Source organism: Leptomonas pyrrhocoris (genome assembly GCF_001293395.1).
Source record: "Leptomonas pyrrhocoris isolate H10 chromosome Unknown, whole genome shotgun sequence".
Lineage (NCBI taxonomy): Eukaryota > Euglenozoa > Kinetoplastea > Trypanosomatida > Trypanosomatidae > Leptomonas > Leptomonas pyrrhocoris.
This window is the reverse complement of record NW_015438357.1, coordinates 2,479,162-2,502,448: the sequence shown is the minus strand read 5'-3', so window position 1 is coordinate 2,502,448 and position 23,287 is coordinate 2,479,162. Positions and strand designations below refer to the sequence as shown.

The 23,287-nt window shown below is 57.0% G+C and overlaps 7 protein-coding genes across 14 annotated transcripts; all 7 read left to right on the top strand.

Annotated features, from left to right (window-relative positions):
• Positions 1 to 235: 235 nt before the first annotated feature.
• ABB37_00838 (hypothetical protein) lies at positions 236 to 5,611 on the top strand (the record flags this gene model as incomplete). The annotated part of the gene is made up of 1 exon (XM_015797201.1): positions 236 to 5,611. One exon carries the CDS (start codon positions 236 to 238, stop codon positions 5,609 to 5,611), a length of 5,376 nt encoding a protein of 1,791 aa, XP_015665209.1.
• Positions 5,612 to 7,284: 1,673 nt separating this feature from the next.
• On the top strand, positions 7,285 to 8,821 carry ABB37_00837 (hypothetical protein; the record flags this gene model as incomplete). Its single annotated transcript, XM_015797200.1, has 1 exon — positions 7,285 to 8,821. Exon 1 carries the CDS (start codon positions 7,400 to 7,402, stop codon positions 8,819 to 8,821), a length of 1,422 nt encoding a protein of 473 aa, XP_015665208.1. The 5' UTR covers positions 7,285 to 7,399.
• A 772-nt stretch (positions 8,822 to 9,593) lies between these two features.
• Positions 9,594 to 11,535, top strand: ABB37_00836 (putative mitochondrial DNA polymerase sigma-like protein; the record flags this gene model as incomplete). 2 transcript variants are annotated; one of them, XM_015797199.1, is made up of 1 exon in its annotated part: positions 9,594 to 11,535. In XM_015797199.1, the coding sequence occupies exon 1, from the start codon at positions 10,024 to 10,026 to the stop codon at positions 11,533 to 11,535; it is 1,512 nt and encodes a 503-aa protein (XP_015665207.1). In that variant the 5' UTR covers positions 9,594 to 10,023. The 2 variants fall into 2 exon arrangements, with proteins under 2 accessions (XP_015665207.1, XP_015665206.1); XM_015797198.1 differs by having other exon boundaries at positions 9,603 to 11,535.
• A 434-nt stretch (positions 11,536 to 11,969) lies between these two features.
• Positions 11,970 to 13,293, top strand: ABB37_00835 (hypothetical protein; the record flags this gene model as incomplete). 3 transcript variants are annotated; one of them, XM_015797197.1, is made up of 1 exon in its annotated part: positions 11,970 to 13,293. In XM_015797197.1, the coding sequence occupies exon 1, from the start codon at positions 12,259 to 12,261 to the stop codon at positions 13,291 to 13,293; it is 1,035 nt and encodes a 344-aa protein (XP_015665205.1). In that variant the 5' UTR covers positions 11,970 to 12,258. The 3 variants fall into 3 exon arrangements, with proteins under 3 accessions (XP_015665205.1, XP_015665204.1, XP_015665203.1); XM_015797196.1 differs by having other exon boundaries at positions 12,079 to 13,293; XM_015797195.1 differs by having other exon boundaries at positions 12,168 to 13,293.
• A 519-nt stretch (positions 13,294 to 13,812) lies between these two features.
• ABB37_00834 (hypothetical protein) lies at positions 13,813 to 16,998 on the top strand (the record flags this gene model as incomplete). 2 transcript variants are annotated; one of them, XM_015797194.1, is made up of 1 exon in its annotated part: positions 13,813 to 16,998. In XM_015797194.1, the coding sequence occupies exon 1, from the start codon at positions 14,014 to 14,016 to the stop codon at positions 16,996 to 16,998; it is 2,985 nt and encodes a 994-aa protein (XP_015665202.1). In that variant the 5' UTR covers positions 13,813 to 14,013. The 2 variants fall into 2 exon arrangements, with proteins under 2 accessions (XP_015665202.1, XP_015665201.1); XM_015797193.1 differs by having other exon boundaries at positions 13,857 to 16,998.
• A 572-nt stretch (positions 16,999 to 17,570) lies between these two features.
• On the top strand, positions 17,571 to 18,082 carry ABB37_00833 (putative ATPase subunit 9; the record flags this gene model as incomplete). 2 transcript variants are annotated; one of them, XM_015797192.1, is made up of 1 exon in its annotated part: positions 17,571 to 18,082. In XM_015797192.1, exon 1 carries the CDS (start codon positions 17,762 to 17,764, stop codon positions 18,080 to 18,082), a length of 321 nt encoding a protein of 106 aa, XP_015665200.1. In that variant the 5' UTR covers positions 17,571 to 17,761. The 2 variants fall into 2 exon arrangements, with proteins under 2 accessions (XP_015665200.1, XP_015665199.1); XM_015797191.1 differs by having other exon boundaries at positions 17,624 to 18,082.
• An 880-nt stretch (positions 18,083 to 18,962) lies between these two features.
• On the top strand, positions 18,963 to 21,329 carry ABB37_00832 (hypothetical protein; the record flags this gene model as incomplete). 3 transcript variants are annotated; one of them, XM_015797190.1, is made up of 1 exon in its annotated part: positions 18,963 to 21,329. In XM_015797190.1, the coding sequence occupies exon 1, from the start codon at positions 20,271 to 20,273 to the stop codon at positions 21,327 to 21,329; it is 1,059 nt and encodes a 352-aa protein (XP_015665198.1). In that variant the 5' UTR covers positions 18,963 to 20,270. The 3 variants fall into 3 exon arrangements, with proteins under 3 accessions (XP_015665198.1, XP_015665197.1, XP_015665196.1); XM_015797189.1 differs by having other exon boundaries at positions 18,966 to 21,329; XM_015797188.1 differs by having other exon boundaries at positions 19,585 to 21,329.
• Between the last annotated feature and the right edge of the window lie 1,958 nt (positions 21,330 to 23,287).

The window sequence follows — 23,287 nt, the reverse complement described above, 5'->3', positions numbered from 1 at the left end:
CACACACACACACACAAATAAAAATACGAATATTAATCTTTGTGTGCACTTCCGCTTGGTGGTGTCTCGTGTGTGAATCAACCGAGGGAGCACGTGATGGGAGAGCACACACGCTTTGGTGGCTCTTGTCGTGGTTGTTGAAAGAAAACGACAAAAATAATACTGTTCTTTACGCTTGATTTGCAACTTCAGATTTTTTATTTCCTCGTCCAATATATATCTCTATTTCTGCGTAATGGAACCCGCACACCGCCCCTCCAATGCATCGAGAGCGGTGAAGGCCGCACCCTTTACCTGGGGCAGACGCCGCCTGTCCATCTTCGGCACGGTCGACAACGTGGCGGATGCCCTGCGCGCCACCCGCCAGGAACGGCGTCTCTCCAGCGCCGCCCAGGAGCCACCGTCGTGTTTATCTCCTGCGCATCGCCTACACGGTCGCTGCTCCGGCAGGCTGGGAGGACCTGCGCTGGACATGGCGGCAGCGGTGCGCGAGCGAGCGCGGCAGGGCAGCGTGCTTGACGCGGATAGCTTGCCATTTGCACCGACTGAGGGTGCAACGCCCCCCTCTGTCTCCTTCTCCTTGACGCCGGGCACGCTGTCGACGAGCCTTCCGCCGTTGAGTGTCGAGCCGGTGCCGGAGTGCCTCGCAGTGCTGCGCTATACCCGATCCGCGCGTGCGTGGGACACCCTTGCCGCCGGCTGCCTGGCGGAGGCGACACGACTAAGCGAGAAGGACAACGACTTTGTGTCCTGGGCGGCGTGTCTAATCCTAAGCGGGGACGCCCAGCGGGGGCTGATGCTGCTGGAGTCGTACGTCGTGGCGACCTGCGTCGTCGTGCACGAGGTGCTTACGGGCGTGCTGGGAGTGCTGCCGAAAGGCGTTCATCCGCCGTTGAAAGGAAAAGACGGGCGCGATAGGGGCACGGCGAAGGCAGACCTCGCCGCACACCCCTACGCGCAACGTAAGTGTCGCGAGCGGCACAACCAGGTGCTCATGGTATTGATGCGCTGCCGAACCACCTTTTCGGAGCGTTCACCAGCTGAGTTGCTCAGCTACGATGTGAACGTGCACCGCACCCCGCAGGCCCTTGTGCAAGAGGTGGTGCTGCAGGCGATGCAGCTCGTGGATGCCGCGGAGGTGCAGCGGTGGTACATCGTCGCGCTGGTGCTCTTCACGCCAGCCGATGTGAGCGGCAGCAATGAAACGACGGTAGCGGCGGATGGCGACGGGCGGAGTCGCACGCAACGACGCGGCTCGCGCGCGACGGCAGCGGACGGCCACGAGTACGTAAAGAAACACCAAAACAGCAACGACGACAGCGGCAGTGGCCCGAAGAGCAACTGGACGAGAGCACTTCCGGCGGGGGACCGAGGGAAGGACACCGATTCGGTGTGGTCGCAGGCCGGCGGTGCACACCGCCCTTCCAGCGCCACGGCGGACTCGACAAAGCCGAAGACGCGCACGTCGGCCAGCGACGGCTACCGCGCCCCACGCAATTTGTGGTTTCGCTACTTCTTTGCGCTGGACGACTGCTCCTCCCCCGTGACGACGACGACGGCCACCAGCACTACTGCAACCGACACGCAGCACCGCCGTAGCCCAACGACGGCCAGGAAGAGCACAAACAAGAAGCAGCACGACTCCGACGGCGGACCTGCGACGCCACACGAAGCGGTGCCGACGTCCTCGCCCGCGCACTCACAAGGGAAGAAGGACGTTTCCCCGTCGTACTCCTCTCCTCTCACCACGGGCCGTGGCGAAGCGCAGCCGACCGTCATGGACGAACGCCTTCCCAGCCCACCCGCCTGCGCTTTACAGTCGTCGGAGTGTGCGGCAGTGGCCGAATTGAAGGACAGCGGGAGAAAGGGCTCCTTTGCGTTTCAGTCGGGCAGCAAGCTGGCGCGGACGCTGTCGTGGTTTCGAGATCGCAGCAAGGGTGCCGCTCCGTTGTCTGCCCGCTCCGCCGCCTTGCATCTGCACCGAAATGCGCCGCTGAACATCACGGCTCCGACGTGGCACCTGCCGGCGACTGCCTCGCTGGATCAGGAGCAGACGTGCTCGCTGCTGCTCTCCCACAGAGAGGAGTGGGACGTGTACTTCATCACCGCCATGACCGCCTTCTACACCCAACACTACCGCACTTGCATGATGGCGGCGTCGCGGTTTCTGCAATGGGCAGAGGTGGGTGGAGGCGTGCAGAGTAGCAGCGACGCCGCGAGTGGCGGGTCACCGAGTCGCGCAACGCAGAACTGGAAGAGCGGACGCACTTTCCATCACACGCAGAATGGCGAGCCCACTCGCCCCGCACAGTCCTCCACGTCGCAGCCGTTCTCGACCGTGCCAGGTCTGCGCCGCTACCAACACCGGTTTGCGCTCTTTTTGCGTGCCTGGTCGGCGCTGCAGATCGGCGAGCGACTGCAGGCGGGCAAGGACATCATCGCCCTGATGGAGGACAAGGAGGACTCCTTGTGCTACCACGTCGGCTGTGCCCTCGCCCTCTACGGACTGCCGCTACCGCAGGCGAAGGACGCCCTTCTCACCGCCACCCACACTTTCACCAACGCAGCCGCAAAAACAACTGGTCCTGACGCGCCATCCGGCACGTCGTTTTCCACCGTGGTGCAGGGCTACCTGTACGTGCTGACCGAAGCCATCCACGCCACAACGCTGCTGCAGCTAGGTCTGGTGCAGCAAACCATCGCGGTGGCTACGGCGGCGCTGCAGCGGGCGGAGAGGAGTGAGCTGAGGGAGGAGGACACGATGCCGCTCGGTGCGCTGCGGGACGTCGTCGTTCTCGCCGCGACCGCCATGGAGGACTCGCGCGTCGTGTTAGACGTCTCCCTCTCCCCCGATCGTCTCGTGTACGTTGCCGTCTGCCCTGCCTTCTTCGGTGGGCTGTGCGCGAGCGGCATCCGCGTTAAGGCGCACTCGGCGACGCACCGCATTCTGTACCCACAAAACGTCCCTCTTTATGCCTCAACACGGCGGGTTATTCCGTTTCACATGAATCGTGCGATGTTTCTCTTCCACGCTGGTCAAGTGGACGGCGCGTGGGACGACGTGTGCTGCGCTGTGGCTGCGGTCGACGAGATTGTCGGCTCTGTCGAGTTCGCCTTCTCCGACTGCTTCCCGCTGCGTGTGTATTACTTCGCCATCCACGTCGGGCTGACGCGGCTGGAGGACCTCCTCGCGGCCGATCTCGAGGCGGCGAAGGCGTGTCTGGCGAACCCGACCGACCAGCAGACGATGGAGAGAAAGGACGCACAGCTGCAGGAGAACGAGCTGCTCAGCAAAGAAATCATGCACATCTGCCAGGGGGTGGTGCTGCGAATGCAGCAGTTTTTCCCGCATGCCCGCGTCACGGCTCTGTGCCGGGCGCATGTCGCAATTGTCTGCGGCGGACAAGACTACATCGCTGAGGCTGTCGCCATCTCACGCCGCTACCCCCACAGTCCCTCCGCGCAGAACATCCTGACGCTCGCCCTCTACTTTGGGCACCACATCCCCGAGGCGGTCGACAACGCACGCAAAAACTTGCAGACCTTCCCGCACTCGAGCGCGGTGATCCAGATGCATCGCTTGGTACAGAAGAAGCACATCACCTACAACTTCAACTACCGCAAGCTGGTTCCTCTCCAGTACAAACCAGGCTCGCACGATCGCGTCTTTACGAAGCGCATGATCATCGTCCTCATCCTTCTTGCGGCAAACCTCGTTGTCTTATGCCTGACCGCGTACGTGAATACCCCGTCCATCCGAGACATGCCAGATGGGCTGCGGTACCTGGCGGTGCGCATGCAGCTCCCGACCGTCGTCCCCCTCTTCTTCGCCGCCGTCTTCGTCATGCACGCCATCGTGGCTGCCATAACAACGAAGAATTTAATTTCCACTCTGCTGACGGACCTCTTCTTCGTGAACACGTCGTTCAATCGGGCCCTTTTCTGCCTCCGCTGCCTTCCGCTGGTGAATTTGGTAAACGCGCTGCTCATCAGCGTGCTCGGCAACAATTTCCTCTTCGAGAGCGGCTCGGCGACGTTCGTGTTGTACTTTATCCTCGCCATCTTGTTTGTGCCGTTTACGACTCGTATTTGGTTTCTCCCTTCCGTCGATGAGCCGGACGCGGGTTTCATGACGTGGCTCGCCATCCTCAGCGTGGACTCCGTCATCACCGTCTTCATTGTGATTCCGCACATCATCGCGGCCTTCTTGGAGCCCTACATGCTTGTTCTCTTCTACTTCTTTGCCCCAACGCAGCGTCCGGGCAACGACAGAGGCTTTCAGCCGCCGAGCAGCAGCATTCGCCGACGGCTGTTGCTCCACGCACACGAAAGCAAGTTCCTACCGCCGCGCTTCACCACGGGCAGCGGGTCCCGCTTTGTGCACATCGTCGCGTTGCGGTGGCTCTACGTCTGGTCCCACTGCACGCTCGAGACGCGTTTTTTGGCGGAGTCGCAGCTGGAGGAGGAGTGCTACCGCGTCTTTCCTCTTGTGGAGGGCGCGGAGGCGGCGGTGCTCTACGCGCACGTCTCGCAGGCCCCGTTGTGTGCTGCGATGGCAGCGGTGGAGGAGAAGGTCCCGAACGGCGTCGATCATCGGCGATCGCAGTCACGTCGGACGCGTCATTCCCCAGCGGCAACGTCGGGCGCACAGGTGCGACGCAAGAATCGTGGACACTCCGGGCCGGCCTCTCCGTCATCCACTACGTCCACGTCGTGCTCCTCTCTTTCGGCATCTTCGTCATCTCCGTCTTCTTCTGAGGACGACGTCGCCTCCGGTTCTGCGTCGTCCAACGACTCCCGTTTCTCCAGCTTCTTCACCAGCAGCGACGCCTCCGACGACAGTTTCAGTGACGAGAGGGAAGGGAGCGACGGTGACAGCAACCGCGGCGGTGCCGACGGGACACCGCTGGCTGGCGTGCGCACGGTGGACGCCATGCGGAAGCTGCTCCACCGCTCCACCCGCAAGCGCACCGCAACGATGCGGCCCATTCCCTCCTTCGTCCGGCCCAACCCAGCGCACTCTCTCACCTCTCTCTTCACGGGACGCAGCGACGTCAGCGGCAGCCAAGCCGAGGGCGAAGAGGAGCGACGCAGTTCCGGGAATGGCCGGACGCGCCGTGCGGGTTCGACGGGGGGTGAGGTCGTGAACGGCTGCAATGATGCTACGCAACATTACCGTGGGGGCGGTTCGGCTGCCTCCGCTCGCCCACTGTCTCAGGGCAGCCCCTCGCACAACGCAGCGACTCTCAAGAAGCAACACAACGATGAGGCAGGTCGGCGACATCACCGCAATGACAGCAGCACCAGCAGTAGTAGTGGGCATAGCTCAGAGGTGGCGTCCTACCACGCAGACGAAGAACTCGGCCTGCGCTATCAGCGGCATTGCGCACGCGTGGACGAAACCGGCGGGGAGGCTGCTGCGTTTTCCCCCAGCGACGCACACACTGATCCCTGCGGTCCCCGTGCACAGGCACCTCGACCGTTCGACGCAAATTATCTGTACACTGATGCGTACGCTGCCCAAAACAGGTTTGGGTGGTACACGAACGACGGTGCGGGCAGCAACGCGAATCAGCACACGCGCCGCGACGCTGACGCATTAGACTTCTAACCGAAAGAGGAAGGAAGGAAGCGCCCTCCACCACACGAAGGGTTCGTGGACGAGCAGCGAAAACGGGCTTACCCCTGCGTAGATTTCGTCTGCCTCTACTATTTGGGCTCTTTTTTTTTCTTACTGCCTGTGGCTACCTGACTTGGTGCTCGCAATGATGTTCATCTTCTCTTCATTCGCTTGACTTTATGTGTGTTTCTTTTCTTCTTGTTCTTTATTGTTCGTATCATCATGGCTTACTTCTCCGGCTGGGAAACAAAAACTTTATTCTTATCTGCACGCTGTGTTTGCTTTCTCCGACGATTCGTTTCATAGAGAGTAATACGCACTCTCCCGCTCTTTTCTTCGCTTTGTTTGTTATGTTTTGACGTGTATGCCCCCCCCCCTCCTCTCTTTTCTTTCTTTCAACTTTTTGCAACGAGTACTCCTGCATGTTTCGAATACCTGTGTGTGAGACTTTGGCTTTGTGGTTAAAAAGCTACGGAGACTGAGTGTAGTTTTTTTTTCTCTGGCTATTTTGCTTTCTTCGCACAGCTTTCCTATCACCTCTGTTTGTCATTTCAAAGATTTGTTAAATTGAACTCCACACAACTCCGGTGTTGCATCGCCTGTGAGTTAAAGTGAAAGAGAAGGTTGCGTCGCCGCTGAGCCCCTTTTTCCTTTCTTTGGTTTCTTTTTAGACTTTCTCGTGGCATTCCTCCCCTCGATGTTTTACCTTTTTTCTTCATTTTGATCCATTGGAGTTTTACTTGGACAGACTATTATCATTATCATTATTATTGTTATGTATATATTTCTTGTAGCTCCCGTTTATCATTCTTGTTGTTACCGCTGTGACACATGTGCATTCATTCTCTCTTTCTCCTACACACAGAGTCCGTAGCGCCCCCTCCCCTCCCCCTCCTTCGATGTTTTTTTTTTCTTCTCTTCCTCCTTCTACATTCCTTTTCTTCTCCTGGGCGTGCCGCGCCGTACCGCGACGATCCGCCATGTCATGTCGGAACGAAGAAGACAGCAAAGAAGATGTCCGATTGCACGTCTCGTTGGAAGCGCTGTAACTCTATCTGTGTGTTGTGCATTGATTATTTCTTTATTTGTTTTTTTGAATTACTTTTTGATGTTGTTGTGCTCGTTTTCAGCTCGCTGTTTCTTTTTTTTTTTTGCCTTTTTTTCTTTAAAGGCTTTGTACCGCTCGCGCGAACGCAGGCGAATCGGCGCACACAAGAAGAACCACACACACACAAGAAAGGGAGAAACGGGGAGGAAAGCCTTTCCTTGCTGTGTGTGTTCCCCCCCCCCTCCGATGTGTGCGTATGAGTGTGGTGTGTCCCGACTATCGCCGGCCAACAAGAACGTCAACAGGAAAAACAGTGAGGAAAGAAGGAGCATCCCGCTTAAAACGAAACGGAAGTACACGGCGTCACAGAGCAGCTTGAAGGGTAAAACATGTTGCCAGCGGAAAAGAGGAAGGCGACCCCCTTGGCACAAAACAAAACACCCTAGATGCGTGAAAACGGAAAGAAACGTCGATACTCACGGGTACACCATCTATCATGATGAAGTATGTTGCCCGGTAAACGCCTTGCAACTTTGTGGATCGTGCCCTCTTCCTTGTCCATTTCTCATACCTCTTCTGAACTCCGCTAATTATGCCTCCTTAACGCGTATTTGCAGAAACACTTTGTCTTGGGAATCTGTTCGCTTCTGCTTGAGGTGCATCTAGCCCCTACGTAAACGTTCGCTTGTTCCTTTCCACAGAACAACAAAAAAAGGCACTCATAAGCAGACATGACTTCACATCCCCCTGGCACCTCGCCTGCAACGGCGTCTCCCTCCATCGTCACGGCTGCTGCGAAGGCCTCCCGTCCTCTCCTCACGGTCGTGGGCGACGGCGCTGGCGACAACCGCCGCCGGATGGAGATCCCGTGGCGGCAGATCAGCGAGCAGACGCTGGACAGCATCTGCCGTGCCCTCCTCGACCGCGACACCGACGCCCCAATTCGTGCGATCGACCTCACGGACAACCAGCTCGGTCCCGCCGCCACACAGAAGATCACGGTGTGCCTCGAGTCGTCGCCCGTGACGGAGGTGTTTATCCGATTCAACGACATCGGCAAGGACGGCTGCGACGGTTTGGCGGCAGTGGTGAACCTGTCGCACACGCTGCAGGTGATGGACATCCGCGGTAACCACCTCACCGCGAGTGACGTCCGCCGGCTGCTGAAGTCGGTCGCCGTGTCCACCGTGCTGACCCGGCTAGGCCTCGGTGCGAACAAGCTGGGACCGGAAGGAGCCGCCCTCATCTCCAAGGCGCTGGAGCGCAACACCTACCTCACCTCGTTGGATCTCTCAGTGAATGAGTTGGGTCAAGGTGGGGCGCAGTGTCTTGCGGATCTTCTCCGCACTCCGGCCGCCACGTTGCAGGTCCTGCAGCTCCACGGCAACTACTTTAGCGCGAGCGGCGTGGCTGCGATCTGCGATGCGGTCAAGACGAACAAAGAGCTGCGGCGACTCACCTTGGGCAACAACAACGCCACGGACGAGGCGGCACCTGCAATTGCGGCGATGCTGGAGGGAAACTACACGCTGGAGGAGCTCGATCTGCGGCTGAACTCGCTGACCGCCGTCGGCGTCAAGACGATTGCGCAGCAAGGACTGGCCAAGAACACTTCCTTGCGGTCGCTCACCTTGTCTGGCAACCAGGTCGGCCCTGTAGGCGCAAATGAGCTCACCCACGTCCTCAGCGCCCATCAGCGCAGCGTGATTGAGCAGCTGGATTTGAGCTCGTGTGGACTGATGTCCACCGGTGGGGTGCGGATTTCCAGTCTGCTCAGCACGTCCATTTCTTTGAAGGACGTGAACCTGAGCGACAACTCGCTGGATGACGAGGCGGCGGTGTGTCTGGCGCAGAACATCTCGGACGGCTTTGCGATCTCGCTCGTCGACGTGTCGTGCAACGACATTGGCGAAGAGGGCGCCTCGCAGCTGATTGACGCGGCGCTGCGGAATACGCAGCTGTCGGCGCTCGTCATGCACGGCAATAACATCTCCCGCGTAGCTCAGAAGAAGATGGACAACTTGCTGGAGGAGCGCCTGTCGAAGAACCGCGTACTGAGCCGGCACACCGCCCTGTATCAACAGCAGAAGCTCACGCAGCAGCAGCAGGCCGCCCGCACGAACACCACCGTTGTCGCTTCGGCTACCGCGTAAAAAAAAGGAGGGAGGGAGTCGGAAAGGTGTGGTGAAGGCCAAGGATGGAATATGAGAGGTGCAGCGGAGTGGGAGAGAAAGATATGGCACCGTGTCGTTGCATTACTTCGTGGGTTCTCACTCTCCTCTTCGGCTTTTTTTCCCCCTTTTCGGGTGTGTGCGGTGGGGTCGATGCCGCACACCTTCCCCCTTTTTGAAGAAGAAAAAAGTCGGATATTTATGTGACCGCCATTTTATGTCTCAACTTTCGTTTTTGTTCTTGTAAATGAGTTGCTCTCCGTTCTCACTTGATGTACAGTAGAAAACGGCACGAAAGGAAACGGCCTCGTGCGCTATGCGTCGCTTTATTTGAAAAAACATCAGCTTGAAAAGAACATTCATAAAATGTCAAAGTGCGAAAAATGAAGGAAAGAAGGCGAAGGCGCCCCCCTCCTTCCCCCCCCTCCTCCAGCAAACGTCTTGCCGTTCTCTGAGTGTGTGCGTGTGAGGTACTTTCCTGGCTTTGAACGCCGACTCGTCTTCTACTCTGTTTTTTATATTTCCCACATGTTGGGTGCTGTGCCTTGTATGCCCGCCAGCGAGTGCCGCGGAGGCGCTTCTGCGAATGCGATGATGAGCTCCAATGCCGTAAATGAGGTGCCTGTTTGAAAAGAGTTCTGTCTGGGTGGGAATTCTGTGGCATTGCTCTTTAACATGCCGGACGACAACCTTTTTATTATTATTTCCCTCCGCCTTTTCTGCCTTTTCGTCTTTTGTTTTTGCTCTGCCATGAGTGCGTGCAGCTTCCGTCTTGTGCACCGTAGTGTATATATATATAAGATCTTAGCGGTGTGCCGTGTTGTGTGTGTGTGCGTGTGGTCGGGCTGTGTAGTGCCTTCTCTTTATCTTCATCTCGGAAAAAGAAACTGCGGCGGAAGCAGCAACGGACCAAGAAAGAAGGAAATCACGGCGTATAGACCGCAATCGTTGGGCGCTGTTGTTGTCGACGCCGTTTGATGGACCCCGCAAAACTGGAATCCCTTCAGTGCGCCATAGAAGGTTTCATCACCCACCGGCCGAGCAGCAGCTTTCACACCGCTCCTTACGTGGGCGGACACTTTCACACCGCTGAATCGAAGGAAGTCGGCTCTCTGCAGGGTGAAATCTCTTGCCATTTAGAGCGGAGCCGTCGCCGGTGTCGGAGAGATCAACACGAGGGAGGAATGACTCAAACGTCTAGCGTTGAGGGGACGTCGACGTATCCCTCGCGGCGTCGCATCAGCTCTCAGTCGAAGGATCACCGTCAGCATCGTCATGTGAATCTATCAGAATCGAGTAGGCACGCGCACGGCTCGCACCGGGCATCCTCGTCGCCAGCGCCACACAAGGATCACAGCAAACACAACCACGATAATAACAATCACCATAGTACGAGCGAGCGGCACCGTCGCCGTGATAGAGATGAAGAGGACAGCGACAGCAGCGGCAACCGCGCGCACCAGCGTGTGTCGCGTCGCACACGCACGGAAGACACCAACGCGAAAGGATTCCCTAGCACTGTCGTGGCTTCGGCGTCTTCGTCGCCGTCTTCAACGTTTCTCTCTACAACAGACACGGTGCAGGGTTGGCTACCTGCCACGTCGGTCGCCACGTGCATTCTTCCCCTCGATGCAAAGCTCGTTGAGCTGCTCTACGCTCTCTCCCCCACCGCCGACGACCGCGACGGCAAACTTCGCGTGATTGACGAGGTGCGGCGGACGCTCTGGCGCACCGGCCTGGACATCCAAATCTACGGCAGCCTCTGCACCGGTCTTGTCATCCCCGCCAGCGACGTGGACTGCGTGATGATGCGCAGCAGTGATGCGCAGATTGCGGCGGCGATGTCCGCGAGTCTGAACAACGCGCTGTTAAACGTTGCCTCTGCGGCGACGAGCTCGTTGCCGCAGCGTGCCGTGCGGGCAGCCCTCACCACTGGCATCCGCACCGCGGCAGATCGCATGCGTCGCCACTCCTCTTTCACCAGTGTGACGTGCATCGCACACGCGAAGGTGCCCATCGTCAAGTGCCGACATCGGGCTGAAAACGTCAAGGTGGACCTCTCCTTCGAGAAGGATGGCTGCGTGTCGTCCAACTACCTGTGTGAGCTCTTCTGCGAGCCGGGCAACGAGCTGGCGCGACCGCTCATCGTGTTAATAAAAGCCATGGTGAATCACTACGGCCTAGACGACCCCAGCGTTGGTGGCCTCGGCTCGTTTCCCGTTTCCATGCTGGTCCTGTGGTACCTGAAGCACCGAGTCCCTGCCCACTACGCACCGGAGCTGCATCACAGCATCGCCGTCCTGCTCGTGGGCTTTCTGCAGTACTACGGGAAGGAGTTCGACTTTAAGCGGCAGGGCATCGACTACGTCCAGCAAAAGACGTTTGCGAAGGCGCCGGCGAATGATCTGTTTATCGTTAACCCGATCCGCCCCGGCACGAACTGCGCACGAGCCGCCACACTTTTCGCCACCCGCGTCGTGCCGCAGTTTCAGAAGGCGGCAGAGGCGCTGAGTCCGCTGCTCGACCCGAAGGCGTCGCAGGATGTGATGGAGCAGCGACTGCTGCAGTTTTTTGCGAAGTCCCTCCCTGGTGTGCGGAGCTGGCGGGACGTCGCGCGGCAGGCGGCACGCAGCTCGCATCGCCCGCAGAACATGTGGGACCAGGCCACCAACCTCTACCTGGGCGGCGTTCTTTAGATCACGTTGGTCAGCGTGTAAGTCCTTCGCTCATCTATCACCATCACCTTTTTTATTTTCTACTTTCTCTTGCGACTTCAGTGCTTTTGTTTTCTGCCGTTTTCCTTTCTCTTCTTATGCGTATAACAGCAAGTCGGTCGTATGGGAGGTTTGTTTAAGTACGGTGCTTTAACAGGAACAACAGTTAATGACGACATAACATAAATGAAATAATAAAATACATCTTTATTAAAGGTGAAGCGGACACAACCGAGCACCGGGTTTTTCTAGTGGCCGTTTTGAGTTCAGAAGTGCATGTTTTTGGGGAGCAAAATAATTCCATGAAAGGAAAGAAATGAGCGTTCTCATGGCGCACTCTGAACTACGAGGAGGAACCGGTTTCCCACGTAACACACACAACCTTCATTATCACGCTGGCCACTCTCTCATAAATAGTAAAAACATGGAAGTTCAGGAATTCAACACAAGTCTAATGCGCTAACCGCAACGGTCGTCGTGGCTCAAGATTTTTCCCCCTCTTTTCCGGGTTTTGTATCGCGTTGAGGCTGCTCGCGCTGCCCCAATTTCACACAATTAACTCCCTTCTCCCCTCGGGTTCCTCGCTTCGGCTGTTCACTTGTCAAATAAAAAAAGAATCGTAAAGGACAAGATTCATCATCAATAAGAATAAGAAGAAAGCAAAGTCGAAGGCTGTGCGAGAGCTGGCTTTTTGCTTTTGCTCCCATGTTTGGCGAACTCATCTGCGGCCCACCGGGCAGCGGCAAGACCACCTACTGCGAGGGCAAACGCCAATTCCTCAGTGTGTACGACCCCACCCGACCGGTGGTGCTGCTGAACCTCGACCCGGCCAACGAGGACGTTTTCCCGTATCCGTGCGACGTGGACATCCGCGAGCTGGTAGACCACGGGCGTGTCATGCATGAGGAGCATCTGGGCCCCAATGGCACCTATCTCTTCTGTGCCGCCGTCATGCAGGCGAACGTGGACTGGGTGCTCGCGAAGGTAGAGGCGGCGGTGGAGCAACGGGTCCATGAAGTGTTGACCACGGAGGTGAACACAACATCATCAGGGTCGTCGTCTACGGCACATTATCGTTCCGCTGCTGGCGGTGGTGGTGGCGGTCCGACGCTGCGTGCGCCGTACCTTCTCATCGACTGTCCTGGACAGGTGGAGTTTTACCTTGATGCGCAGGTCATGCCCGCCATCACACGGGCGCTGGCGAAGCGGCTGCAGTGTAGTCTGTGCACCGTGCACCTGGTTGACGCGGGGATTGCCACGCGCGACGTGCCGACCTACGTCTCCTCGTGCGTGTTGTCGCTCACCACGATGATTGACCACGAGTTGCCGCACGTGAATGTGCTGAGTAAGTGGGACACCGTGCCAGCTGGCGTTCTCGAGGACACCGACGATGAGGGTGAGACGTTTCTGAACGCTTCCTCGTTGCTCTCTGAGAACTTCGATCGGCTGTGGAAGCGGCAGCTACGGCGGCGGCTCCAGGAGCATCGCATGGCACAGCACTTCGTGACGAGCGCCTACCCGCTGCCACGACTAACACTGGAGGAGCGCGAGGAGGATGCGAAGCTGGCGCAGCTCGACCTGCAAAAAGAGGGTGGGCGCATTTACCGTTACACCCGGCTGCTGATGGACGTGGTGGAAGGCTACGGCATGGTGGGCTTTCTGCCGTTGGATGTGCAGAGTCAAGAGATGATGCTGCGACTGACACAGGAGGTGGACAATGCTGCCGGCAACTTCTTTTAACACGCACCTTTTTTGTTGTTGATGTCTGTCTTTTCTCCCTCGTTGCCGGTGTGTGTTGTCGGAACACCGGCCTTCTCCATTTTCAATCCTCGGCGGTGCTGCTAATAACTTTCGTTTGAACTCGCTCAAAAAAAGAAGAAGGAAGAATATCTATCTCGGCGTTTGCATCACTCGGTGCGGGTCACGGGCGTCCGTCCCTGTTCTTTATGTGCCAAGCTGAAGAGCTGCAACACATGGAAAGCGTAGCGTTGGCCGTTCAAAGCGCACAATATAGGAATCTCGAATACAACAAGCAGGCTGTCAAAGTGTTGTAAGGGGGAAAGGAAGAAATATAAATAAATAAATAAATATATATATATATATATATATATATATATATATATATGAAAGCCACGCTGTCATGATGTTTTTTGCTTTGGCTTTCTGTACGGTTTTTTTTTTTACATCCCATGGCTTCGCTCCCTCTCACCTCGAAGTCCGCACCCATTTTTTTTTCCCTTTTCCTTTCATCCCTCGGAAGCTTCGCCCGTCACACCATGTGCTGTTGCCGATATATTGCAAAAGAGCATGTCTAGAAGCACAGATAATATATTCACTGAAAAAAAAAAGGCATTAGCTGCTCACACAGCAGCGTTACAGCGAACAGAATCCTTTTTTTTTGGCCGCTGATACATCCTCTGTTTTCTTTCTCCTTCGCAGGTGAGCATCAGAAACAAGAAAATGGACTCCCTCTTCGAAGTACTGCGGATCTCCACGGACAGCAGCGCGCGTAAGGCCGCCGCTGCCCAGCTGCGCCAGCTGCAGTCTCAGCAGCCAGATGCGTTCCTCCAGCACACGTACGACGGCATCGCCTCCCCGCAGCTGAAGCCCGAACTGCGCTTCTTCCTCTGCACATTGGTCATCGCCTTTCTTGATGAGTCGTGGCACGGCTGCGTCTCACCTGCGTCACAGGAGCGATTCATTTCTCTCTACGTGGAGCTGGTGGTGGCGCCATCTTGTCCGTCCGTCTTACTCGCACGGAAGGTGAGCGCCATCGTCGCGGTGATGGCCAGACGCGGCTCCCGGAAGGCGCAGGTGGGCGGGATGCCGCAGCTGATTCATCACGTCGTCACGCGCTACGTCGCAGAGATGGAGAGCGCCGCCCGATCGCAGGCCTACGATCGCGTCTGTTCCCTTCTCCTCTCGACTCACGTTTTGTTGAAGGAGATGCAGGGCAGTCGCGTCGGGCATGTATTTGAAGATGTGTGTCAGGCCATGGTGGCGGCCCTCTCCGGTGTCTTTGCGTTGCTGCCGGATGCGGCGGCGATGCTGGCGCACTACGACGTGTGTCTGTACCTACTGAAGTGCAGCCTGCGCGTTTTTGGACGGGCCGTATTCGACGCAGCTTTCTGCCGTTTTTTGTTGAACACCACGTGGCGATTGGCGGAGGGCCTCGGCCAAACGGTGGCGAGTCCGTCGCAAGCCAATCAGCGGCTGCGTTTGCTAGAGTACGCGCTGAAGATCATGGAGGCCACTGTCGTGTACTTCCCAAGTCGCCTGCAGGAACTCGGTGACGCCTTTTTCTTTGCGGAGGCCACCGCTGTGGAAAGGTTGACCGGTGCCGCGTCTTGTGCGTCTCCCGCAGCGGACGCATCAGCGGCGGCGACGGACGCGGCTGTCACACCACCACCACCACCGCCGCCGCTGTCGCTTTTCACACTCCTCGTTGCGGTTGTCCGCAGCCCTGTAGACGAGGTCGTGTCGGAGAAGGCGGTGTGCCGGGCCCTGCGCCTCTTTACCGCCCTCTTGAGTGCCGAAGACGGCGACGCCTTCATCGCGCGCTGCCTGCACAATTTCGCCACGTCCTCGTCCTCGTTCCCCCCGTTTTTGCAGTACGTTGTGTCGACGTACCTGGCGGATGGTACGTCGGCCGACGCGCTCGCGGGGTGGTCCTCGCAGCCGGAGCGGGTCGCGGCGGAGTTGGACGTCGACATGGATGATGAAGCGTCAATGATGAGCTGTGCGGAGCAGCTCTTTCTTGCCTTGACAGGCTCCACGAACGGCGCCGCGCCGGTGCTGACCGTAGCGTGGGCGGTGGTGAACCAACTTCTCCAGGAGGGCGACGAAGGTGCGGTTACGGCGGCCCTGCACGCCATCGGCATCGGCTACTACACCATGAACGCGCAAGACAACGCGTCGTACCTCGGCTTCCTGCGGGACAAGCTACTGCCACTGCTGCGGCCCGACGTCCTTGCGCACGCCTCGCCGTTCATCGCGCGCCGAGTGGTGTGGCTGGTGGGCATGTGGTGTGAGTCGGTGACGGACCTCCGCGACCGCCATGCGGTGTTGGCGGCGCTGGAGGCGGTGCTGCAGCACGCCGTGCGTACCCAGAACGTCGTGCTCGTGCTCGTGTCGCTAAAATCGACGGAGAACTTCATCTCGGACAACCACTTCACGCTGCCCGACATGCCAGCGACGCTCGTGACGACGGTGCTGCAGACGGTGCAGATGCTGCTGACGGCCGTGCAGAGCCCAACGACCATTAAGGAGCTGGCGGGTCTCGTGCACGTGCTGACAGAGAAAAAGGCGTTGCTGGCACACGGGGAGACGCTACTGCAGCTCTTCGTCCCCCCCACGCAGGCCATTATTGAGTCGTACGGGGCCCAGGCAGCGAAGGCAAACGCTGCTGGGTCGACGGGCGCCTACGGGGGCCACTTCGACAGCGACAATGACGCGGATGAGGACGGCGATGACTCCCTTGGATCCTTAGCCATGCTGCTCGACTGCCTGGGCAGCAGCGTGCGTCAGTGCAGCAGCGACGCCGTCATTTGGTCTCTCTTTCCCACCATTGTGCTGCCCTGCACCGCGCCCACCAGCGCCGCCACCGCGTGGGCAGAGGACAACGCGTGGGAGTTGTTCTTGACGATGGCGCAGTCCTCGTCGAGCTTCGATCACGCGGCGGCGGCGCAGGCGCTGCCCATTGCTCTGCAGCACACCCATCGCGACTTTGGCATGCTGCCGCTCGTGTTTCGGGTCGTGTACAGCCTGCTGCTACTTCGGCAGGCTACCGTCGAAGCACTCATCGCTGCAACCGATATCGATGCATGGGTGAGCGTCGTGCGCAACAGCCCCTCGGCAGAGCTCTGTGGTGCGGTGACGGCGGTGCTGACGGCGGTGGCCCGCATGAGCGGGGGCCCATTGCAGGCGGCGCTGTCGCGTCACGCGGTGCAGGCGCTGCTGACTTCGGCTGACGTCCAAGCGGAACAGCACACGATCCCCTTGGCGGTGGCGCTGGCGCTCTGTCTCGCCTCGGCCCACTCCAGCGAAGGGCAGCAGCGGTTGCTGGCGGAGGTGCACGCCGCCGTGCGCATGGTTGGCGGACCGCAGGCGAGCGTCTCCGCCCTGCTGGAACCGCTGGTGCTTCTGCTGGATGTCTCGCCGAGTGTGTTGGTGAGCCGGGTTGTGGTGCACCTTTTGAATACGCTGAGCAAGACCGCACCCCACGCGCTCTCAACGGAGGATCAGGCGATGGTGCAGCGCGCGTTGGAGAGCGTGGCGGTGTCCGTGGGCGGGACAGGAAACGAGCCGAGTTGGTCAGGCGAGGAGTCCGGCGAGACACGCCCACCGCAGGAGATGCTGCTGGAATGGCTCGGAGACGAGGACTTGCCCGCCACCTCGCCGCACGTGGCCCGTGTAATGAGCGTCTTCGCTGTTTTTCTGTCTTGAGCACGCAGGATGCCGCCAAAAGGGTAGGCTTTTCCCTTTTTCTCAAGTTCGATGAGACATGTGTTGTTGCGCGCCTGCCGCGCGTTGCATCTCCCTTTGATTGAGTGCCACGTGAGTCGCTCCACCACGTAAAGCAAAACGTAAGAAAAAATCCCGCGAGTGCCGTGTCTTAAGGCGGTTTAACAACAACAAGCGAACCTAAAGGGATACCATCGCACGGTCTTCAAACGTACATCGTTTTTAGCCCATTTCTTTTTTTATGTGTTTTCTGGTTTGTTCAGCTTTGTTCCCTCATTGGCGAATGTCGGCTTTGTGGCTGAGCGCATGCCGATGGTGGTGGGTACGACAGGTGGAGCCGGGGAGCTGGGACGCGCCCGACGTTGTGGTCACCGCCCGTAGATACACCCAGCCACACACAACGTGCGGTTTTTCTTTTCGTTCTTGTGGCGGTGCCGTCACGGAAGCAACGCGTCAGTAGGTCCGAGTGAGATGACACTAACGCCGCACCACCTCTATGCATTTCTTTTATATCTTTTCTCTCGAAATCACCATCTTTCCGTCGTTTGTTTCTAGTATTGCCGCTGTCACTTCGCGTCCCGTTTCTTCTTCTGTGTCCGTTTTCTCAGAGAAGAGCTTCCCCCCCCTCTCCCCTTCAACACGTATCGATTTCGGTGCTGTGATTGTGCAGCACGTCGCAGAGGTGTTAGTATATTATCTTATAGCTGGAGAACAGAAAAGAAGCGTGAATTATCTTGCGTTCAAGATGATGCGCCGTGTTCTCGCTCAGCCCGCCGCCCGCCGTGTGGCCGCCGCCTCCAGTGCGCTGGTCGTGTGCCCCCGCAAGGCCTCCACCGTGGCCATCTCCGTTCAGGGCCTGCACTACGTCGGCACCGGCCTGGCCGCCATCGCTCTGGCTGGTGTGGGAATGGGTATTGGTACGATCTTTGGCTCCCTGCTGATCGCCTGCGCTCGCCAGCCGAACCTGACGAAGATGCTCTTCAACTACGCCATTCTTGGCTTTGCCCTGACAGAGGCCATCGGGCTGTTCGCCCTGATGCTTGCCTTCTTGATGCTCTTCTCGTAGAGAGGGGACCGCGTGAGAGCCGCATATGCGGATCACCAAAACCCGCACGCGCACACATGCGCACCAGCGTACGTACTGCGACGTCGCTGCGCATCTATGCTGTGTGTGTACAGTGGGAGTTGGGAGTACCGCAGCTGCCTTGAGTGCTTTGTCAGCATTTTTCTCTCTTCATCTTTTCATGTGTGTCGTTGAGAGCTGCAGATGCCCGCGCGTTGCCACCACCGTTTCCGACGGCGGCGCACGCAGAAAAGGAAGGGAAGCGAAGGAGATTCGGCGAGAATGAGTTTTCTGTTGCTGTCGTGGCAAAGGCGATGGAGGGGTAGCAGGGATGTCTCCTCCGTGCTCAATCGCGTATTTCTCTCCCCAGATGCGCACGCTTGGGAATAGGGTCGAATATATTAAAAATCAATATTTACTAAACATCTAACGTTGCACAGCGGCTGGGAGAAAGAGAGGGGAGTACGGGGAGGGAGAGGAGGAGAAGACTTTTCCCCGCTTATATTCGCACGCTAGTGTAGTTCGGCAAAAGGAGAAAGCATCCGCGATCGTTCGCGTGGAAGAGGCGGATGCGAGGGTGCGCCGGGAGTACTGATAACAAGCAGCAATTCGTCTTCCTCCTTCTTCTCTTTTGCCTTTTGTGGGAAGTCGGACACGCCGGGGCTTTACAAAAGAAAGAACAAAGGGTGAAGCGAGTGAGGAGGGAGAAACCAAGAGTTGCATCTCCCACTCTCTTTGCTCTCCAAGCCTGCTCTGAAGTGATTGCGGCGTGTAGAGTGAGGTCCCCCACGAGGCCAATTGGGTCTCTGCTATGCTCTCCCTGGTAATGGCATCCATCCTCCCCTTCCTTCTCTCTCCCTTCTCGTTGCTCACGGGTTGCACAGCAGCTAACCGCGCTGGCTCTCCTTGGCATTCCTTCTCTTTCCCCTCTTTTAGTCGGAATGGGCACCTTGATTCCCTAACGAAAGACGGCGACATCCTTATACTTTTCCCCTTACACCTTGCTTTCTTATTTCTCGGTTTCTCTAAAGGCACAGCCCTTGTTGTGAACGAATGCAATCGTGGTGCTTGTGGCCTGCTCTTACTTATTATGTTCTACTGATTACCTGAGTCTTTGGTTCTGTTCCTGCGCACCAGGTCGGCTTTAATTGGGACCCTGGTGGTAGCGAGTCTTGCCCCTGGAAAGGAAGAACGTAGTTGCGACGGATGTGTTGGAGTCTGGAAGGAGCCAGCGAAGCAGGTGCCGCCAGCACGTAGAACAGATCCCTCTTCTCCCCCCTCTCTCTCCAGCTGAGGTGACAATAGTATTGTAGAGACCCGCTGCTGCTGTGCAGTGGTTTTTTTCGATCTCGGTTTGACAGGGACGAGAAACCTGCGGAGAGCGCCAACGACTAAAAATAGTAATAGTGGGAAAAGATGTCCTCTTCGCCTTCACTCTTCTGCTCTTCCGCTCTCAACCTTCGTGTATTTCCGCACGTCTGCCTTCCACGCCAACACCTGTTCCAGACAACTACTACATAAATATGTAGCTATAGCTCCACAGAAGCAGCGGCTTACTTGCTTTGTTTTCTCCTCTTGTTCTCTGCGCTTTCTAAAAAAGAGAAAGAAAGCAAAAGGACGTTCTCCACGCAAGCAGCAGAAAACCGTAAGCAGACAAGTTGTATTTCTTTTCGTGGCTGTTGGGCATCGTTGACGGCGGAGGGGAACACACAAGCACAAGAGAGGAAGAAGTACAACCGTTGCTCTCCATTCCTTCGCTATTGTGATTGCTGTTTCTTCGTGTATTTCTGTTCCCCGTCCACGTTGACCACATCAAGCAAGGAAAGCCATCGCAACAGCATCAAGAGATGTATACGATGCGTTCGGCAGTGCCACGTCTGACGCAGGCCGTGCTCGTCGTGGCGCTTCTCGCGGCCACCCAAGTCGCGCGCGGCTAGCTGCAAGGTATGCTGGTGCTGCAGATGAAGGACTGACTCATATACACCTACGACAACAGTGACAGTCGGGAGCATATTCTCGACGTCGACGGCTCGGCGAAGCAGTGCTTTGATGGCGGTGGCGTCCCCGCGAGCGACCCTACCACGTCCATTAACAACCAGATGATGACCTCCATTAAGGATACGGATGCCGGCGCGGCCGTGACCTTCTTCACCGGCGCCAGCGCGAAGCCGTCAGCAGAAAACCCAAACAAATGCTGCGACGCACGCAGCTGCACTTCGCCTACGCTGAGCAGCGACAGCTGCACCTACCGCTGGCGCTACGGGTTCTACGATATGTACAGTTACGCAGGCGAGCCGGGCACGGCTTTCTGGCAAGGCCTGTATGCCAACAAGGGACACGTGGTCAACGACTACGAGCAGTTCGTGTGGGATACAACCACCGCGTCCACCTTTCCGCACGGGTACTTCTACACGGTCAACACTTACGGCACCAGATCGATGATGCGCAGGGACAGCACCTGGAGGGTCTCACTCGTCGATCCTACACGCCCCACGTATATCGTGGTGTGCGAGGTGCAGCTCTACCCCCAGCCACCCCCCCCCCCACCACCTCCCGAAAGCCGCAGCCAACCTTTGTGAACGGCTTTAAAACGCTCACGTGGGCGCAGTCACACTGGTGGGTGATCTTTCTCATCATTGCTCTGGTGCTGCTGGTGCTGCTGTTTGCAGTTATTGTTTACTGCTGCATCGCCTCGATCAAGCCGAAGAAGGCACCGCCGCTCCACGCGATGGTGTTGCGCGAACGGATGGGCAAGGCCTACGTGCTCGCCGACTCCCCACTCAAGTCCCGCAACGGCAGCAAGGACCTGAAGCTCGCGAATGGCGCGTACACGCAGCAGCAGATGTCAGTCGACCAACAGCGGCAACAGCAGGAGGCGCAGCGCCGTCTCGGTCGCGGCTTCAACCCACAGGAACGACGGCAAAACCCGGAGGACATGACCATGGGTGCCGCCGGTATCTTCGGCCGTGGCGGGCGTAACCAGTACGGGGACGGCAACATGGTCGACGACGACGGCCGCCAGAAGGGCGATGAATACTACGCGAACGTGAGGGGTGGTGGTCTGCACGAGGATGAGCTGGCGAGGACGGAGCCGCGGCCGGGCGACGATGCCGCGTCAGTGGGGGCCAGTGTAACGGCGTCGAAGCGAAGAAGCAGCCGCCGCTCACGCCGTCGAACAGTCTCGCAAACCTTCGAAGATGTCGATGTGCCGCAGGCAGGTGAGATTTCCGAACTAAACGTGGATCTGTAGTGAAAAGTATCAAATTAAAAAAGAAGGATACTGCTGAAGGGCGTTGCCGCAACAAAATGTTAAAGAGACCGCCCGACATGCTTTGAATGAACGAAAGGTAAAGGACCGGTTTTTGTTTGTTCGTCGACGCACAAGAATCGAACGGGAAAGAGTTTTGAAGGAGACTTCTCTTTCACATATATATGCTTGTATGTGTGTATTCTGTGACCCTAACCTTTTTTCTTTGCTTTCTTTTTTTTTTTACCTACGCGTGCGTCGGTGGTGATCTGTCGCGCGACGTGTGAGATGCGTTTCTCTCTCTTATTGGTTTGTGGCCGTCCGACACACGCGTTAATGCGGCGTCCAAGGTGTATACACATATTTTCCCCCTTCTCTTCTACTTTTTCTCCTGATTAAAAAACGAGTCGTTTTGCTTTTCCTTTTTCCTTCTTTTGTGTTTTTGCTACGGAGTCAACCTGTGGTGGCTCCATCATTGGCGCGTTTCCATTATGCGTGGTGTTGCTTTCATCCTACGCGCAGCACCAAGTCGGCAAACAAAAGAAAATAGACAAATGTACTTAGCGTTGATTTTCCTTTTCGTTGTCTTCTTGCTTTTCTTGTAGCTTCCTCCTCTTCTTTCCATTTCATTTTTGAATGAGCCATAGCGGTTTGGCTTCTCTCGTAATTGTTTTTTAGATTTCTTGATTTGCCACTTTTTTGTGCGTGTGTGCGTGTGATTGTGCTTGTCTTCGTTGGTTAATCAAGTTTGCCAAGTGGCATTCTTTACATCGTGCACCGCCGTACAACCACCCACACCCCCACTCACCCGCACATACGAGACCTCCCTTGTTGTTATTATTATATGTAACTTCGTTATTCTCTTCCCGCGCAATGCTGCAACTGAGGGCTTTTCGAGCATGCTGGATCGCTTCGTTCTTTTTTTTTTCTGGAAGCTTGCGCCAGGAAGAATTCGCCGGGAGATGAATCGAAAGCCACACGTTGTATACTTTCCCTTTCTCTTCTCTCCCCTCCAGTCGACCTCTCTCCAGGAAAGGCTGTTTTCTTTTTTCCCACCGTCCCGCCCCTTTTCCAACCCCACGAGGTGGAAGTGCAGACGATCTGAGTCGGCAAGAAACTCCCTTTCGTAAAGTTCTAATTGGTTCAGTAAAAAACGAAAATAGCGTCGTCACCCCTGAAAGGAGAATGAAAACGATACACGGGATGTAATGACACTGTTTTGCACTGTATTGATCTTTCTTCTTTCTTCTTTCCTTTCTTCCTGATCAGAGAGTAGTCGACTAGAGTTTTCCTTCTCTCTGTTGTGCGTTGCGGGGACGGTGCAGCGCAGGCACCCAACAGCAGAACAGAGGACGCCGCAGCCGGAGAGCCGCGAGCAACGAAGGTGAGGGGCCGCGAGAGCCTTCTCCCCACCTGAACAAGAAAGTTCGAAAAGGCGTAGCTTCTCTTTTCCCATCTAACGTGACAAGCAGCGCTCTTTTTAGTTCCTCCGCCCCCCCCCCCTTCCCTTTCAGTTATGCAAGCCGCAAAGGAGTACACGTACAAAAAAAAACCTGTGTTCTCCTTCAACAAGGAACTGAACTGGTGGGAATGAGTGCATGTAACCGGACGCCTAAAGGAGAATGATCGGTGCACTCCTGCTGGTTTTTGTTTTGCGTTTTTGAGCGCGCCTGCTTCGCTTCGAAGGGTTCTTCTGTGATGGCGACATCACTGCACACGCGAACGTTGACTGCTGTTCCCAAAGGCGAGCGGAGCACGGCACCACCCACGTTCGTTCCATCGTTCGTTGGGCAACAACGCAGACAGTTTTCGCAAATGCACAGAACCCGTCAAACAGCTGCAAGTTAATGTGGTTAAGACGGAGGTCTGTTTTCGATGAGTCTGCTGCTTAGTTGTTGTCCTAATGCAAGATGCTGTGAGCGTGCTCTTGCGTGTTTTCGAGCTGTCGCAACTCGAAGCCC